The sequence below is a fragment of the Dasypus novemcinctus genome, chromosome X, assembly GCF_030445035.2.
Source record: "Dasypus novemcinctus isolate mDasNov1 chromosome X, mDasNov1.1.hap2, whole genome shotgun sequence".
Classification (NCBI taxonomy): domain Eukaryota; kingdom Metazoa; phylum Chordata; class Mammalia; order Cingulata; family Dasypodidae; genus Dasypus; species Dasypus novemcinctus.
This window is the reverse complement of record NC_080704.1, coordinates 113,844,340-113,863,853: the sequence shown is the minus strand read 5'-3', so window position 1 is coordinate 113,863,853 and position 19,514 is coordinate 113,844,340. Positions and strand designations below refer to the sequence as shown.

Below are 19,514 nucleotides of genomic sequence, written 5' to 3'. Positions count from 1 at the left end.
TGTTCTGATCTTTGTTATTTCATTCCTTCTACTTGCTTTGGGAATGGTTTGCTGTTCTTTTTTTATTTCCTCCAGCTGTATAGTTAGGTCATTGATTTTAGCTCTTCTTTTTTAATGTACACTTTGAGGGCTATAAATTTCCCTCTCAGCACTACCTTTACTGCATCCCACTGGTTATATGTTGTGTTCTCGTTTTTATTTGTTTTGAGATATTCATGGATTTCTCTCAAAATTTCTTCTTTGATCCACTAGTTATTTAAGAGTGTGTTGTTTAAACTTGCATATTTGTGAATTTTCCCTTTTTCTGCCTAATAGTTAATTTCCAGTTTTATTCAATTATGATCAGAGAAAATGTTTTGTATAAGTTGATCTTCGTGAATGTATTGAGATCTGCTTTGTGACCCAATAAATGGTCTATCCTGGAGAAATATCTATGAGTACATGAGAAGAATTTCAAGTTTTGGGGTACAGTGTTTTGTATAAGTCTATTAGGTTTAGTCCATTTATCATATTATTCTAGTTTTCTGTTTCTTTACTGATTCTCTGCCTAGATTTTCTATCCAATACTGAGAGTGGTTTCTTGAAGTTTCCAAATATTATTGTAGAACCATCTGTTTCTCCCTTCAGTTTTGCCAGTGTTTGGCTTCTTATAGTTAGATGCATATACATTTATGATTGTTATTTCTTCCTTTATGAATTGCCCCTTTTATTAATATATAATGTCCTTCCTTGTCTCTAATAACAATTTTGCTTTTAAAGTCTGTTTCACCCAATATAAGTATAGCTATGCCAAGGTTTTGTTTGTTTGTTTGTTCTTTTGGTTAGTGCATGTGTGGAATATTTTTTTCCAGCCTCTCATTTTCAGTCTGTTGGTATCCTTGGGTCTAAGGTGAGTCTCTTATAGACAGCATAAAGATGGCTCGTATTTTCTTATTCATTCCACTAGTCTGTTCCTTTTGATTGGGGGGTTTAATCCATTAACATTCAATGTTGTTATTATAAATGCAGTTTTTCACTCACTTTTTCCTTTGGGTTTTATTTGTCATATTTTATTTTCACTATTCCTTTTATAGTTTTAGTTACTTTTATTGATAAAATCTTCATTTCTAAACCCTCTTCCAAGTCTCTCTGTACTGTCTTTTCTTTTTAAGCTGTAGCACTCCAATTATTATTTCCTGCAAAGCTGGTCTCTTAGTTATAAACTCTGTCAGGTTCTGTTTATCTGTGAATATTCTAAACTCACCCTCAATTTTTAAAGACAGTCTTGCCAGATATAAAATTCTTGGGTGGCAGTTTTTCTCTTAAAGTATCTTAAATATATCATTCCACTACCTTCTTTGCTCCATGTTTTCTGATGAGAAATAAACACTTAATCTTATTGGGTATTCCTTATATGTGATGCATCCCTTTCTCTTGCTGCTTTCTAAATTATCTCTTCATCTTTGGCACTTGACATTCTGATTAGTGTGTTAGAGTAGTTCTGTTTGGACTTTTTCAGATGTGAGTACCTTGTGCTTATTGGACACATATCTATGTCCATCAATATGGTTGTGAAATTTTCAGCCATTTCTTCAAACAGTCTCCCCCTTTTCCCTTCTCTTCTCCTCTGGGACACCCATGGCATGTATGTTTATGGGTCTCTTGCCATCATTTAGTTTCCTGAGACACTGTTCAATTTTTTCCATTCTTTTCTTTGTCTGTTCTTTTGTATATTTGCCTTTGAAAGCCATGTCCCAAGCATACTGATCCATCCTTCTGCTTCCTCAAATCTGCAGTTATATGTCTCCAGTGTATATTTAATTTCATTTATTGTGACTTTATTTCCTATTAGATCTGCTGCTCTTCTACGTATGCTTTCAAATTCTTCATTGTGCCCACCCAGTGTCATCTTCATTTTCTCAATCTCTTTAGATCTCTCATTGAATTTATTAAGGAGATTTGTTTGAACATCTGTGATTAGTTGTCTCAATTCCTTTATGTCATCTGGAGGCTTATCTTGTTCTTTTGACTGGGCCATATCTTCCTCTTTCTTAGTATGGCTTGTAAATTTTTGTTGGTGTCTTGGCATCTGACTCACTAGATGTATTTATTCTGAGTACAGTTTCTCTCTTGAGTTTAGGGCTTTCTTGTCCTTTTTCCCTTGCTCTTTGTGGAGTAGGATGTAGTTGTGCTGTAAGTTTTGGAGGCTGACGCTGCCCATCTTGACCCAGGAACCGATGAAGCTTTTCCCAACTTTCTCCTCTGCCAGGGGTAGGGTTGGAACTGCAACTGTGTTTAGTAATCCAATCTGTATGATCCAGAACCATCTGTATTTGCTCGGAGAGACTGATTAAGCTTCAAGCACTGTCTTCCCCATCCTGGGACTGGGATGGAGCTGCTGTTGTTGATATCAAACTAAGCTGTATCGGTCAAATTCAGGTGACCACAGATATCCAGGTGGACTGACATAGCACTGGCCCCCTTCTACCATGACAGGTAGGGATGGACACTTCAGAGTGCCTAATGATCTAATCCATGTAGGTCGAAAGCACCTGCATTTTCCCTGAGAGACTGAGGAAATACTGTCTGTTCTCTCCTTTAAGGGGTGGGCAGGGAACCACAGGTACCCAACAGACCAGTCCATGCAGTCCAAAAGCACCTTCAGTTGCCCAGAGAGGCTGAGGAAACACGGCTCCTTTCCTATTCTATTGGGGATTGGGGTGGTGCCATAGGCATTCATCAGTCTGGTCCATGCAGGACAAAAGTGCTTTCCATTGCCCAGAGAGGCTGAGGAAACACCAGTCCCCTTTTATCCTATTGAGGGGTGGGAATGGAGCCTCAGGTGTCTGACTATTCAGTCTGTGCCAGCCAAAAGTGCCAGCCATTGCCCGGAGAGGGCGAAGAAACACAGCCACATTCCTATCCCATTGGAGTGCAGGGATAGAGTCCCAGGTGGGTGACTGTCCAGTCTGTACCAGCTGAAAACACCTGCAGTTTCCTGGAGAGGCTGCTGCATGTCCCCCCAGTTTAGTCCCTTCTGGAAAGGGGCTTAGGTTACAGCTGCAATCCAAAGTGAATGGAAAGAAGCCAGTCCCTACCTTCACTGAAATTTTCAATCAGACCTGCTTCCCCTCATGCCAGGGGCAGAGTCAAAATGGTGGCTACCACCCTCTTTCCAACTTGGACAGGTTCAAACTTTACCTGTTCTTAGTAATATACTTTACCCAGCTGAATTTACTAAGCAGCAGCTGAAGTCAGTGCCTAACCATCTCTTCCTCACTTGTTCTTTGCAAATGGAACTTCCAAATCCAGCCAAGGAATAGCACCCAATGTGACTTGTACCACTATTGGAGGATGAGCACGACCCTCCACAGCATGGAGTTGTCTACTCACGAATCCTCACTGCAGATGGGCAGTTTCCTCCTCCCATTCTTTCAAAGATGTGGCAGGATACTCTTCTGGTCTCCTGGGGCCCGCAAACAGGTGCTTTAGATAGCTCTGGGTGATTATTAACTGACCCGTAGGATGAGCTGACTCTTGGAGCTCCTTACTCTGCTGTCATCTTGCCCCTCTCTTCCTTCTTTTTTAATGTACACATGTAGAGCTACAAAATTGCACCTCAGCACTGTCTTTGCTACATCCCATAAGTTTTCATAGGCTGTTTCTCTTTTCATTTGCCTCAAGATATTTCATAATTTCCCTTGTGATTTCCTCTTTAACCCATTGGTTTGAGTGCATGGTTTAGTTTCCACATATCTGTAAATTTTCCATTTCTCCCTCTGTTATTTATTTCTAGCTTCATTCCATTATAATCAGAGAAGACATATTCTATGATTTCAATTTTTAAAAATTTATTGTGACCTCTTTTGTAATTTGTGCTTATCTAGAACTGAACTTGGAGAATTCCCTGCTTAAAGGCATTGTCAAAAAACAACAGAGATCTTGGTGGGAAGCAGTTAATAAGGCATTCATAGCTCTGTGATACAAGCAACAATAAGGAAGACTGCAATCAGAAATTTAGCAGAGAGTACCAGGGAAAGAGAGCCAATAATAAACCCCCCTGGTATTACAGTCCACCCTCAGGGTCTGGAAGGCTGTGTACAAACACTAAGCTGTACCCATTCAGGAGCAATCAAAGCAGCATATAAGGCAGACTTGACAGCATTCCCCAAGCTACACACATATATGTGTCAGGTGATGGTTGAGAGTAAAATGCTGAGAAAACCGTATCAAAATATAATTAGGAGGGTTACCTGTTTAGGATGCTCGGAGGGGATGGTCTGATGCGGGACGGACTCCTGGGGAATGTCTGAATGCTCATTTTGCCAGGGTGGGTTGTACCATTGGGTAGAGACCCAAGAAGTGAGAGTTGGGCTGGACCCACATCCTGGGGAGGACTAATGCCATCAAATAGAGGGAACTGTATCTCTCGAGAGAAAGGGTGGCTCCCAGGGCATTAGGGCAGTTGAGCAAGTGAGGCCCTGAACACTGTTGCAAGTATCTCTGGACATGGCTCCTCGGGAAGTGGAGATTGGCTGTCGCTGTGGGCCCCAAGGGGAGGGGAAAATGGATGTTGAATGGATGGAACCAAGGTAAATGTGTGGGCAAGAGAGGAGTTTCGCGAGAGTACACAAGGATGAATATAAAACATGTAATATTACACCAAAAATATATAGGGGACGACAGACTAATAATGTAAATCGTAATGTAAAACATAGGATAACTAAAAAATTTAGAAAACTGTATATCCTAAAGTATGGACCACATTGTAAGCACAGAAGTCACCTTGTTTGAAAGCTATTGTTTCGGAGTCTGTACATCAGTTTCAGTAAATATGATATGAATAAGTTAAAAGAGTATCGTTGTGGAAGGGAAATGATTTTATGGTGGATGTGTGGGAGTACTGTATATTGTATATATGAATTACTGTGATCTAAGACTCTTGTGAAGAGAAGCTCAATAATTAGGAAAAAAGAAAAGAAAAAGATAGGATGTAGAATTTTTCCAAATCAATACGTACTCTAGATCTAACCTTTAAACTTATCGCTATATTCCATTTTACTAGTAAGGGAACCTGACATTATATTGGGATTCGCTTTACAGGAAGTTTTGGATCACAGAGTGGTTCAACAATGGCGGCGGAGGAATACTGGTATGGGATGTTATTGACAGGCTATATATGGTTGACAGGGAGTTATACAGGGCATATGTCCAGGGTGCATGGTAATGTTTGGATAAACTCATAGTGGAAACAATTAAAAACAACAGCTGGGGGGTACTGGGTTCCTGGCCGGGGGTGCTCTGTCATGGTCCGTAGGGGAGCAGCGGCAGTCCCCCAGGCGCAACGGTAAGAATCAGGAAGGAATGAGGGTCCAACAGTGGGCTCCTGAAACTAATGACTATGCTTGTGAGCCTATACGCCTGAAATAAGAACAAGACCTAGAGCAGCACTGTGCCTGGGAGTTTCCTCCTGACAGCCTTCATGTTACTCAAATGTGGCCAGTCTCGAAGCCAAACTCAGCATGTAGATGCAGTGCATTCCCCCCAGCATGGGACATGACACCCGGGGATGAGCCTCCCTGGCACCGAAGGATCACTACCAAATACCAGCTGAAGATGCAACTAGAAAATGACCTTGAATTAAAGGTTCAATGCGGATCAGCAGAATATCCCTGTCTACATATAATAACATGACTTTAAAATGCTGTTTGACCTAATGTAAGGGAGAAATGGAAAGGAGAAATGAGTTTATGTGGCTATGAGTCTCTATAAAAAGAGTCTGGAGGTTGTCAGAAGGATTGCCCTTATGCACAGCTGAGCAGAGTCTCAGAGACAGATAAAGTAGCTACAACCCCAGGTATTGGTTCTTTTGAGGGCTAATGAGACCCACGGGTTCTATGGTCATGGCAGATGGGGTTCACTGCCATGTCAGTTGGCCCTTCTTTGGAGCCAGTGTTTCTGCGTGATGGAACTGGACTCAGATGGGATCTCTTTTCACAAGACTTTCATGATACTTTACTGGAATTGTAGTTGGTGTTGGGGTTTAAGATATATTTAGGGGATTTGAATCTCTGGACTGACAATATGATAGCCACGCCCTGAACCTCAACAGACTTCAACTCCTGCACTCTGAGTTATTGGACTTACCCCACTCAGCTAACATGGAGTTGAAGAATGTCAACCACCACACCATGGAGCCTAGAGTGCCTACAGCTGAAAGCAGGAGGATTGTATCCAGTATCCATGTGGAATCTAAGCCCCCTCTTGACATAGATGTGCAGTGGACACAACCAATCCAATGTCCACAGAGAAAATGTGGCATTGGTGTGGGAAGGGTGGCCATGGTGGCTGCTGGGTGTGGGGAATGGGAGGAAGAGATGAGACCTAGAGGCGTTTTCGGGACTTAGAGTTGTCCTGGGTGATGCTTCACGGACAATTATAGGACATTGTAGATCCCCCCAGGGCCCACTGGTTGGAACATGGGAGAGTGTGGGCTATGATGTGGACCATTAACTATGAGGTGCAGCGATGCCCAGAGATGTACTTAACAAATGCAATGGATGTGTCATGATGATGGGAGAGAGTGTTGCTGTGGGGGAAGTAGGGGGTGGGGGCGGTGGGGTTGAATGGGACTTCATATTTTTTTAATGTAATATTTTTTAAAAAATGAATAAAAAAATTAAAAAAAATAAAACAACAAAGGGCAGAAGCTTCACTGGCTTAACAGTGTGATATCTGACCCAAGGACAACTCTTAGGAAGCCAAGCTTAAAAATGAAATCACACACATCTCTAGTGGTCTGAAATAATATGTGCATGCCCAAGGCTGTGCTCCCTCAGAAGTGATGGGAGAGGGAAAATTGAAGCTATCAGACCCTGGCTGAATGTGGGTTACAAGTGAAAACTCCCAGAACTGTAATAGGAACCTCCAGTCCATGTACACACACATCCAACAGTAAAGGGTGAAAATCTAAGTGGCTAAAGGAGGAAATTAATGAACAATAGAAATGACTCTTGAATGGGTCCAAATGTTGGAATCAGCAGACAAAGTCTTCAAATCAGTCATTGTAAGTATGTTTAAAAAACTAAATGAGACCATGTCTAAAGACTTAAGGGATGGTATGATGACAATAACTCTTCAAATAGAGACTATCAATAATTATAAAAGTTTTTAAAAGAACCAAATGGAAATTCTTGAGGTTAAAAGTACAGTAGTTGACATGAAAAAATTCACTAAAGGGGCTCATCAATATATTAGAGTTTGCAGAAGACAGAAAAATGAAGAACCAAAAAATAAGTGAATAAAAATCAACAGAACCTCAGAGAAATATGGGACATCATTAATCACACCAACATATGCATAATAAGAATGAGTACCAGGAGGGGACAGAGAGAAAAGGGCAGAAAAATATTCAAAGAAGGACTGGAGAGTTCCCAAATTTGATGCTTAATTTACACATCCAAGAAACTCAACAAACTCAAAATAAAAACACCAACAAGCTTGAAATAAAATATAACTTCTTCAACCTGCTAAAGAGCAAAAGGACATCTGTGAAAAGCCCACAGTTATACCCTGAGTTGCTGAAAGAATAAAAGCTTAATAAGTCAAGGATGTGTGTTCCCACAAATTCTATTCAAATTTGAAGTAGACATTCTAACAGGACAGTTGGGCAAGAAAAAGAAATAAATGACATCCAGATTGGAAAAGAAGTAAAACTATTTCTGTTTGCAGGTGACATCTTGTATATGGAAAGTCCTAATAAATATACTAAAACAATTATAATAACAAAGTTCAGCAAGGTTGCAGGATACAAGGTCAACATACAAAGGTCAATTTTATTTAAATACATTATTGTAGCAGTTTGATATTATTGATAAATTCCAAGAAGAAATACTGGATTATGTTTGTAAACTGATCTTTTCTGCTGGGCATATTAGATGATATTGGATTCAGAGGTTTACTTGAATAAGTAATCAGGTAAAACTCTTGTGCCATAGGGCATTGAGTCCCCACCCCTTAGTGGGTGGGGACTCACAGATAAAAGGCATGGCAAAGGACAGAGTTGAGGGGTTTTGATGTTGGAGTTTTGATGTTGGAGTTTGATGCTGAAGCCTTAAGCAGGAGCCCCAGGAAGAGAGGAACCCTGAACCCAGAGAGGAGCAAGACCCTGGAAGGGAGGAACCCAGGAAGCCTGAACCCTCGCAGATGTCAGCAGCCATCTTGCTCCAACATGTGAAAATAGTCTTTGGTGAGGGAAGTAACTTATGCTTTATGGCCTGGTATCTTTAAGCTCCTACCCCAAATAAATACCCTTTATAAAAACCAACCAAATTCTGGTATTTTACATCAGCACCCCTTTGACTGACTAATACAGAATTTGGTACCAGGAGTAAGGTAGTGCTTTTGCAATTACCAATATGCTGAAACGGTTTTATAAATGGATAAGGGGTATTTTTGGTGGAATTGTGAAATGCTTGATGGATAAAGCCTAGGTCGCTCTGAAGAGACTGTTGATAACAATATGGATGCTAAAGAGACTTCTTATGATGCCTTAGAAGTAAATGATGAAACTATTATTAGAAACTGGAGGAAAGGCAATCCATGTTTTAAAGTTGCAGAGAATTTAGGAAGACTAACTCCTGGTGTTTTATGAAAGGCAGAATTTGAAAATGGTGAGCCTGGGCATTTTGCTGAAGAAATTTCCAAAGTAAACCCAGAGCTTGCAGCTTATAGCAAAATGCTAGATGAGAGAGATATGATGAGGACTGAAATGTTGAGCACAAAGAAAACAAACTGATTCTGGAAATTCTAAGCCTCTGGAAATCAAGCTCCCAGATGAACATGCTCCATTGGAGGACTTACTCAACTTGGAACTTGTAAATCAAGATTGAAGATGCTGTTATCTAGGAAAGATTTGTGGAAAGTCTTATGTCTGATGGTTTGCACCCCTGCTTCCTGCATGCTAAATCAACAGACTTTTTGAGAGAGCTATATGAACAAAACCACTGTCAGCCTGGAATAAAAGGGACATGGAAAGGAAAGATTGAAGGGGAAACAACTTCAAGAGGAAAACCATGGAAGCTGAGATCTTGGAATTAGGACATCTCCATGTGTGGAGAAAGGGTGAGTTTGCCGCAGCTATTGAAGAGGGTGGATGTTCCTGCCCAATGTTCTAGGATATTTTTGCTGCCCCAGGGTACAGAGATGGGGGAACACATTCCCCAAGGTTTAGGGTGGTTAAGGGCAGCACCCCACAGGTCTGGGAGGGGTGAACCTATCCCTCAAAGTTACGGAGGGCCAGGTGGTCAGCTCATTGCTCTGAGAGGGTTGAGCCTGTTTGACAAATGTTAGGGGGAATGTTGTCTTCACATCACTGTACTAGGGGGGTTAAGACTCTAACCCAAAGATATGGATAAGGTGCGGCAATCACCCCAACACTCTTGGAGGGAGAGATCTGGAGGTTGTTCAACACCCAGATGCTTGATGAGGGTGGAACCAGGAAAATGGCCATTGGGCAAAACTGTGGAAAGGGTGGGTTCCCATAAGGCCCCAAGGAGAAGAAACCATCTTCTTTAGAATGACTCTTAGACTTTGGAATTGAACAGAGGATTCCCTGAGGGTCTACTGAAATGTAGAGAAACTGTGACTCATGTTTCCCCCCCAATTTCTCCTTATTGTAATGAAAATGTTTATCCTTTTTCTGTCCATTTGCATATTGGAAGTAGATGAATTATTTTGTACGTTTCAGAGGTCTATAACAGACAGAATTTTGCCCCAGGACAAACTGTATTCCTTTAAATTGATTATGATATAATTTAGTACTTGCATTGTAACTGACTTAAGGTGTTGTTGTTTTTTTCAATATTGTAATGCCTTTTTGGAATTCAGAGGGTGGAGTGTAGCAGTTTGATAGTATTGATAAATTCCAAGAAGAAATACTGGATTATGTTTGTAAACTGATCTTTTCCGCTGGGCATATTAGATGATATTAGATTCAGAGGTTTACTTGATTAAGTAATCAGGTAAAACTCTTGTGCCATAGGGCATTGAGTCCCCACCCCTTAGTGGGTGGGGACTCACAGATAAAAGGCATGGCAAAGGACAGAGTTGAGGGGTTTTGATGTTGGAGTTTTGATGTTGGAGTTTGATGCTGAAGCCTTAAGCAGGAGCCCCAGGAAGAGAGGAACCCTGAACCCAGAGAGGAGCAAGACCCTGGAAGGGAGGAACCCAGGAAGCCTGAACCCTCGCAGATGTCAGCAGCCATCTTGCTCCAACATGTGAAAATAGTCTTTGGTGAGGGAAGTAACTTATGCTTTATGGCCTGGTATCTTTAAGCTCCTACCCCAAATAAATACCCTTTATAAAAACCAACCAATTTCTGGTATTTTACATCAGCACCCCTTTGACTGACTAGTACAATTAGCAATGATCAATCTGAGAATGAAGTCAATAAAACAATTCTATTTATAGTAGATTCAAAAAGATAAAATATTAAGGAATAAATTTAACAGAATGAACATAAGACTTCTGTGCTAAAAACTACACAATATTGTTGAAGAAATCAAAGAAGACCTAAGGAAATGGAAAGACATTTCTTGAGTGTGGGTCAGATTTTTTGAAGAAATATATAATAAAAAATAGTTAAATTGGACTGCATAAATATTTCAAAACTTTTGCACTGTAGAGGATACAAGAAAGTGAAAAGACCGGCTACAGAGTGGGAGAAAACTTTTTGAAATGTTTCTGCTAAGTGATTGGATCCAGGATATGTAAGAACTATTACAACTCAATAATAGAGACAACCCAATTAAAAATGGGCAAAAGATCTTCAGCATCTTCAGAGATCTCATCAAAGAGTAGACTTCTCCAGAGAAGGTATGTACATGAAAAGATGCTTTTTTCCCTGCTCGTTTTAGCCATTGAGTAAATGCAAATCAAAGCCACAATGATATCCCACTTCATATCCACCCACTAAGATGGCTGCAATTAAAAAGATGAACAATAAGAAGTGATTGGGAGGATGTGGCAAACATCATTATGCATTGCTGGTAGAAATATAAAATGTTACAGTTGCTTTGGAAATCAGTTTGGCAGTTCATCAAAATCTTAAACCTAGAGTATGACCCAGCAATTCCACTCCTAGGTATATACCCAAGAAAATTGAAAACAATGTCCACACAAAAACTTTGGCACAAATGTTCAGATTAGTGTTTTTCTTAAGAGCTGAAAAGTGGAAAACAAATGTCTATGAATTGATGAATAGATATGTAAAATGTGGCATATTACTCAGAAAGAAAAAGGAAAGAAATACTGGTACATGCTACAACATAGATAAATCATAAAAATTATGCTGAGCTACAAAAGACCATATATTTTATGATTCCATTTATATGAAATGTCCAGAATAGGCAAATCAATAGAGACAGAAAGTAGATGAGTGTTTGCCTATGGCTGGTTGAAGGAATGGGAAGTGACTATTGAATGGGTATGGGGTTTCTTTTTGGGGTGATGAAAAATTTCTAAATCTAAATTGTGGTAGTTGCACAACTCTATGAATATACTGAAACCAATGAACTGTACATTTTAAATGAGTGAAGTTGTGTCAGTTGTATCTCAAAGACGTTAAAAAAGATGATTTGGAAGGAATACATGTGTACTCTAGGGACCATGATTTTGTTCATTATCTTTGTCCATCACAAGGCATTAAACATAGTTGGAAATATTTGTGGACTAGTAAGTGAAAATAACCTAATATGAAAGTGGGATTTTGTCTTGATTAGTGAAATGCTTTAACTGGGAGAGATAAAATACACACATCTCTTAGAAGGATAGGTAGCATGGCATATGGGTGTCTTTGTCAGATAATACTGTATTTAAAACAAAACATACCTATAAGGTGACAGACAATGGAGGAATATGGTGAAAATGAGAAGAAACTGTACATTTGGAGAAGAATTCCTAGTATGTAAACTATTAATCTCTGCTTAAATGAGTGAATTACAGGTCTAGTATTAGCACTGATTCCTAGAAAAAAAGAGTCAGACTTTCTGGAGAAGAAACATAGAATCAATCATTAGAATCCACTTTTCTCTCATTCGTGTAGTTTTTTAATTGCCTCTTACGTGCAAAGTTTTGTTCCTTTACCCACATTCTATTACAATTAAGTCTTAAATTCTTCTGTCAGAGAGCTTACTTTAGTAGGAAACCTAGGATTCACACACACAGTAGAAAGTGGCAAATGTTATGAGCGTGCGAAAGTGCTATAGGAATTCAAAAGTAGCACTTGAGCTGGATTTAGGCATGTAGTGATGGAGAGAAGGGCATTCCAATCAGAAATATCAATATGAGAAATTACAGGGCATTTAGTTTGGTCAGTGCTTTTGAAGGAGAGCAACAGGCTATAAAGCTGGGGCCAAATATATCTCAGCTCTACCAGTTACTAGCTACATGGCCTTGGAAAGTTACTTAACTTCACTAAGCCTCAGTATCCTCTTTAAAATGTAGAGATGATAATGCCACCTCCCTCAGAGCTATTGAGAGAATTAAGTGAAATAATATACGTTAAGCTACTTATACATGGTTTGGCCAGAGTAAGTGCTCAATAAGTGTTTGCTATGTTTTCACATGGAAAATCTTGAATGCATGCCAGGCTAAGATATTTGCATTTTTATGTTGTGGGAAGACAAAAATTTCAGATAGGGGAGTAACATAATTATAGCAGTACCTTGGGAAAATTAACTTGGCTGTGGGTGATCTGGAGGTGGGAGGGGGTGTCCAGAAGAGGTAATGAAATCTTAAACTTGGATATTGACAGTGGTAAAACTGTAAAATTTCTGGAAGTTAGGTGGTGGTGTAACACAAATAGAAAACATGGGAGAGGGAGGAGGTAAGAGATTTAATGGAGAGAATGAAAGGTCAGTTTTGTACATACTGAGTTTGAAATACCAGTAGGTCCTCCAGGAAGAAATGTGTGGCAGGCAGGGCTTGGGAGATTGACTTGGGAATTATTGCTCAGCAGTTATAGCTAAGAGGTTATATGACATTGCCAAAGAGGGAAAAGGTGTTGGGAGAGGAGACCGCTAAGGACAGAGCCTTTAGAAGTGGGAAAATAAAGAGAAGGTAGATAATTGCCTTTCATAAAATTGCCTTTCATAAGATTTTGCCTTTCATAAAATTTTGTTGTTGCTGCCTAGTATCATAAACCCTTTCTTCATACCTGAAAACTTGCTGTTTTATTATCTTCCTAAATACCACAGATAAATGAACTGATCTATAGTGCCCTTTATACATGTTTAAAGATTGATATGCCATTTCTTCTCTCAGAGCCCCTAAATCCTTTTGCTTTTCTCCCTAAGACTGACACAACAAGATCTATGAAGATAGCAGACCAGTTAAATTTCTGGGTGAACACTAGTTTTGAAGAACATATAGGAAGCCGAGGTTTGAGATTTCTTATCAGATGTTCCCAGAAACTTCAGTGACATGTGGACAGCCTTGAGGTTATTACATGGTGCCCGGTAACATGCCTCTTTCATTGAAAATTTGAAAGTTGATTTTTATGTTAAAATTCCTTGGATATCTGGAGAAAGGGCAGAATAGTTATAAGGGTAAAAACTGGGTTCCAGTCCTGCCACATGATATAAAATTGCCTATGGATGTCCCTGGCACCAGGTGTTTTGTTAGTTCCTTCAACCATTAGTGCATATAGCAGCCACAAATGGAAGGTGATTTGAGGCCATCAACCCAGGCTTTTCTGAAGAATTGAGGGAGTGCCTGCTTGTACCTGACAGATGGGAGTTCTTTGCCATAAGAGTGAAATAACTTGAATTGACCAGTTCAGTTTCTTTGTTTCTAACTAGGGCCCTCTGTTTTAATTAACTTTTCCAAGTGAGTAATGGGCAGCAGTCACAATCCAGTTCACTTTCAAAGAAATTGAATGGCATTCTGTTGCAATATAAAAAATGTTTATAAATCTTTGATGCTGGAAGGTTGTTGTAACACTTTAAAACTTACAGCTGGCTCTATTCTCTACATACTCCACTAGCCCTTTCATGACCTTTTTTTCCCATTCTCATTTTAGAGGACTTTGTGTGTGTATTTTTATTTGCTTCCTTTATTTGCATTTAGGAAACTTCTAAGTCAGGCTAATTTCAATGTTATTTTCAGAATTCTTAGCCAGGACAATCTGGTACTGTTAAATCCAGTTGCTGACCCTTCATGGTTTTCAACTTCTCCCGCTTAACACCAATTGCTGTCTCATCTAGCTGCATAAGTGAAAGAGATTGGGGTTTGAAGGTAAAGTTGTATTCCTAACCTGAAATGATCTGTAGATAACAGCTAGAGATTGTTCTAATGTGGAAAATTTGAGGATGTGCTCCATAGGATAAGAATATACTTAGCCTGTATTTTAACAGCTTAAAATTTAATTTCCTCTTCTTCTTGCAGTAAATACAAATGGATCCTAGGTGAGGAACCTGTAGAGAAACGAAGAAGGCTCCAGAATGAGATGACAACACTTCCTCTAGATTATTCCATGCCTAGCCCTTTTGAGAGGGTAGAGGCAGCTGTTACCTACCCAGAAGGGGACAACAACCATGATAAATCCAGTTTTGAGAGAAGCACACCACCGTACCTTTTCCCAGAATACACAGAAGCAAGCAAGAATCCCAGTCCAAGTAGTGAGGTTTCAGGTCTGTATTCAGGGGCCAAAGACCAACACCAGGGGTGCCTACTCCCTGAAGAATTAGAAGATCAGATGCCAAGATTGGTAGCAGAAGAATCCAACAGAGGTAGCACAAACATAAACAAGGAAGAAGTGAACAAGGGACCTTTTGTAGCTGTTGTTGGTGTTGCAAAAGGTGTTAGAGATTCAGGAGCTCCCATTCAGCTGATCCCTTTTAATAGAGAGGAGCTTGCTGAGAGAAGAAAAGCAGCTGAATCCTGGAACCCAGTGCCTTATTCTTCTGTGGCTTCTGCTACAATCCCTGCTGCAGCTATTGGAGAGAAAGGAAGAGGCTTTGAAGAGAGTGGCGGTTGTAATATGCCCAAGATTAAGAACCAGAGAGAGCTGGAAGAATTGAAGAGAACTGCTGAAAAACTGGAACGTGTCTTGGCTGAAAGGAATTTGTTCCAGCAGAAGGTTAGGGCAACACTTTAACACTAATAATAAGAGACCATTGTAACCAAGGTACCAGGGAGTTAGTGCTGTTATTATTTTATGTTCTCTGGCCTTTATTATATCAGAAAATGTGTCATTGAGTGTTTCTGCCATGTGTCTTAGGTTGAGTGAATCCTAATGAGCTTCTTTCTCATCTTTTGGGACTGAAATGCTCTATAAGTAGAGCAATATGTATGCGGAATTGCAGGATGAATATATTAGGGACAACTTTTAGCATTCTCTGACTTTCAGTAATATGTATGGTCATTTAATTTCTGTTTCTTGGACTACAGGTAGAGGAGCTGGAACAGGAAAGAAATCACTGGCATTCTGAATTCAAGAAAGTCCAACATGAATTGGTGACCTACAGTACCCAGGAGACAGAAGGCTTGTATTGGAGCAAGAAACACATGGGTTATCGCCAAGCTGAATTCCAGATTCTGAAAGCTGAACTGGAAAGAACCAAAGAGGAAAAGCAAGAACTAAAAGACAAACTGAAGGAGACAGAGATGCACCTGGAGGTGCTGCAGAAGGCTCAGGTTTCCTACCGGACCCCAGAGGGAGATGACCTAGAAAGGTTAATTACTAAGGTTTAGTTATCAGCTTGTGAGCGGTAATGGGAAGTGTCCCTTCAGATCCCCAGTTACTGGTCATAGATAAGGGAGGAAGCCTTAATTCCTAGGCCACCAAGGATTGAGTTATTCCTTCTTAGAAAGCTGGCAGCCAGTTTTCCTGAGCTTGATGGCTTTCTTCTTTCTTTCTAGCTAATGGAAACATAATAGTTGAGAAATGTAGGCCCAATTTTAAGGAGCTTTGTTTTTTTTTTCTGTTGGCTAATGACTTCATGTCATCTCTTCTCCTGCCCCCTCACTCCATCATACAGGGCTTTGGCAAAGCTTACGCGACTGCGTATCCACGTCAGCTATCTCCTTACTTCTGTCCTCCCTCACTTGGAGCTTCGTGAGATCGGGTATGACTCAGAACAAGTGGATGGGATCCTGTACACAGTGCTGGAGGCAAATCACATACTGGATTGAGCACCAGACTATCTTCTCTCCTCTCCTCTGCTCTCCTTTCTTTTTCTCCCTTCCCCCTCCCCTTGTCTCCTCTTCTCTTTTTTTTTCCTTCCTTCTCTCCACTACCCTCTCTTTTTCTCTCTCACCATTATGCCTTATATAGAGAATCTGAGTAAATCCTGGCTCTTAATCAGTCTGCTTCTTACTCAGTTTTGGTTTGGGGAAAGAGGCCAGTTAAATAGGCTTTAGAGAGTCCAGGAACAGAAAAGTAATAGTCACTATTATGGGTGACCTAAAAGCTTTAACTTTCATCACTTAGATACTTGGCCTATTTCATACCCTTTCTTAAATGACTGGTATTCATTTAGGTTTAATCAGTCAGTAAATATTGGGGCCAATGTGTACCAGGTGTTTTGTGGTAAACTAAGGAGTATAACTCATGATTTCAGCCTTTAAGGATCTAACGATCCAGTTGGAAACAAAAGACACATACCAGGTTAACTAACTATACAGAGAAGTATGTGATATGTGCAAGTGACTGGTACAGCCATGATATAGAAGATCTGGGGGAGGAAGTTCAAGGAAGGTATCACATCAGAAATGGGACCTAAACTAAGGTTTAAAGAATGAGCATGACCACACTGTTAATGATGGTTGTTCTTTAGATGGTAAGACAATGGTTGTTTTTCCTTCTTCCTATCTTCCTGCCTTTTTCAAATTTTCTATAATAAACTTGTTATTCTCTACAATGGAAAAATAAATTGTTTTAAAAAAGAATGAGTAGGCTTGGATGTAGATATTCAAATTAGAAAGTGCATGGAAATATAAGGTGATGTTATATTTATAGTTTGTTATATTTAACATTACCTCAGGAAGAACAGCCTGAACAAAGGCACAGAAAAAAACTGGAATGTAAAGAATGTGGTTGGTAGGAGTGGTGGGTTCATGTAAAGGGAACCAAGGTTAAATCTTGACCCACCTAGCCCTCCCACCCCCTGTGGTTTTTTGCATTTTAATAAGGAATTTTTATAAAACCAATCTTCCACACTCAAATCTTAAAAATATGGATTGCTACATTGTGGAAATTCAGGTAGAAGAGGAGGTATTTTAGAGCAGTGAGATCTATTTGATGGCCCTCAGACTACGCCTACCTACCCTTCAGGCTAGTGCTGAGTTGAGGGGTAGATCTCATAGTATCAGAAATAGTAAAACTTAGAATCTTATAAAAGTAGAATTGTATTTACTCATTGCTTTATTATATTTGTATAGCATATACTCTCCAAAGAGTTCAAGGTACTCTTCAAAAACTGTTGAATAATTAACGCATTAAAATACACCAACAGTGGAGAACAAGAAGTAGAGGAGAAACAATAAAGTGGTAGAATCAAACAGTGGCAAAAGAAATAGCTAATCCAGAGGAAGGTATTGGACATTCATTCTGTTTCTGCTCTGCAGTTACTTCGTAAGACATTTCCCAGCTTATTTTATCTCATTGGAAGGACAGCCTCTCATAGATACTCCAATTAGAATGTCAGGGATGGTGGGAGGTAAAATCCAGGCTTCACCATTAGAATGAGTACTTAAAGATATCCCCTGGCCCCGTAACCCTCCACCTTACTAGAGCTGTAACTTCACACATGACTAATTTTCAATTTTTCCATTTGGATTATGATATCGAAGACCACAGTTGTCTAAACATAAATGTTACTGAAAGAGGAGCACCTTCAACCATTCTCTAAGTGATGCTTGTTCATGAAATGGGGGCTCTGAGGGGGTGAGACCTTGTACAGAGATGGACAATATGGATGAGAGTCTGGTGGAAGAAAATACTCGAACAATGGTGGTTCAGCCTGTGTGTGTAAGCGGGTGTGTTGGGTAAGTGAGGGAGCAGGATAGAAAGGAGGGCAGGCAATTGGCTTTTAAAAAGGAAAATGCGGGGAAATTTAACTCCTTTTAATTCGTACTTTCAGTGCATTCCCTTTTCCCATACTGCTTCTTCCAGCAATAGTTACCTGAGTGAGTTCATTTACTAAAATTTTTTACCTGTCTCCTGTGAAACCATAACTCCATGAAGTCCCTTTATCCAGCGTTAAATGCCTCTATTGGGAGATTGAAAAAGTGTCTCCCTACCTTATCAGAGCTTGTGATCTAATGTGGAGACAAAAGACATTTGGAAGAAAAAAGTGAATTCCTTCTCCTGGGCTTTTCCTGTTAGGTTAACAGAATCATAATTCTCCTTCCAGATGTCTTTCACATTTGCCCTTTCCTTTCCATTTCTGCCTTCTACATTTAGGTCCTTATTACCTCATTCTTTGATCATTTGAAATAAATACTTAAATGGCCTCTTTTGCATCTTATTCTCACTTCATTGATCCACCTTGCTCACTCTCATTAAGGAGCTCTTAACAACCTCATCAGGTGATTCCTCTGCTCAAAGACCAATTTTCCCTGGAATAAATTCCTTAGGTGCTCAAAGGCCTTGTGATCTGGCTTCAACTATTCTCTAGCCTTATCTTCCAATATTCTAAACACAAACCATTTTACATCTGAACTGAACTATTTTTCAGTTTCTGAGAATGCACTTAGGTTTTCCTTTTCACTTTTTTTTTTTTTTTTTTTTTGAGATCTTGGGGATTGAACCCAAGACCTCATATGTGGAAAGTTGGCACTCAACTACTGAACCACATTGGCTCTGAGTTGGTTTTGTTCTTTGTTTTGCTTGTTCATTTTTGTTCTTTCAGGAGGCACCGGGCACCAAACCCGCAACCTTCCATGTGAGGGGCGGGCATTCAACTGCTTGAGCCACATCTGCTCCCACTCTCTATTTAAAAAAAAAAAAAACTCTAAAAATTTTTTCCTTTTTTTAAAAAGATGCATAGATCACAGAATGTTACATTAAAAAAATATGAGTTTCCCATAGAATCCATTCCCCACACTTCCCACTCCTCCTACATCAACTTCTTTCATTAGTGTGGTATAGTTATCGCATTTGATAAATACATTTTGGAGCACTGCTACATAGCATGGATTATAGTTTACATTTTAGTTTACACTCTCTTCCAGTCCATTCAGTGAGTTATGGCAGGATATAATGTCCTGCATCTGTCCCTGCAATATCATTCAGGACAACTCCAAGTCTCAAAAATGCCCCCGTATCACACCTCTTTTTCCTTCTCCCTGCCTTCAGCAACTCCCATGGCCACTGTCTCCACATCAATGATATAAGTTCTTCCATTGCTTGAGTCACAATAATTCTATAGTAGAATACCAGTAAGTCTACTCTAATCCATATTTTATTCCTCCATCCTGAGGATGCTGGGATGGCGATGTCCACCTCTCAGTTGAGATGGACCTTAGATCCC

At 39.8% G+C, this 19,514-nt stretch overlaps 1 protein-coding gene across 5 annotated transcripts in view; it reads left to right on the top strand.

Annotated features, from left to right (window-relative positions):
- MORC4 (MORC family CW-type zinc finger 4) overlaps positions 1-16,929 on the top strand; it is a 77,371-nt gene extending 60,442 nt beyond the window's left edge. For 3 of the 5 annotated variants that reach the window (XM_004478166.5, XM_071213146.1, XM_058292116.2), the window contains 3 exons: positions 14,425-15,118; positions 15,430-15,713; positions 16,020-16,929. In XM_004478166.5, coding sequence (XP_004478223.2) covers positions 14,425-15,118; positions 15,430-15,713; positions 16,020-16,173 — 1,132 coding nt within the window. In that variant the 3' untranslated portion in view covers positions 16,174-16,929. The remainder of the gene's footprint in view (positions 1-14,424; positions 15,119-15,429; positions 15,714-16,019) is intronic. The other 2 variants (XM_071213147.1, XM_071213145.1) reach the window with 2 other exon arrangements.
- Positions 16,930-19,514: the final 2,585 nt, after the last annotated feature.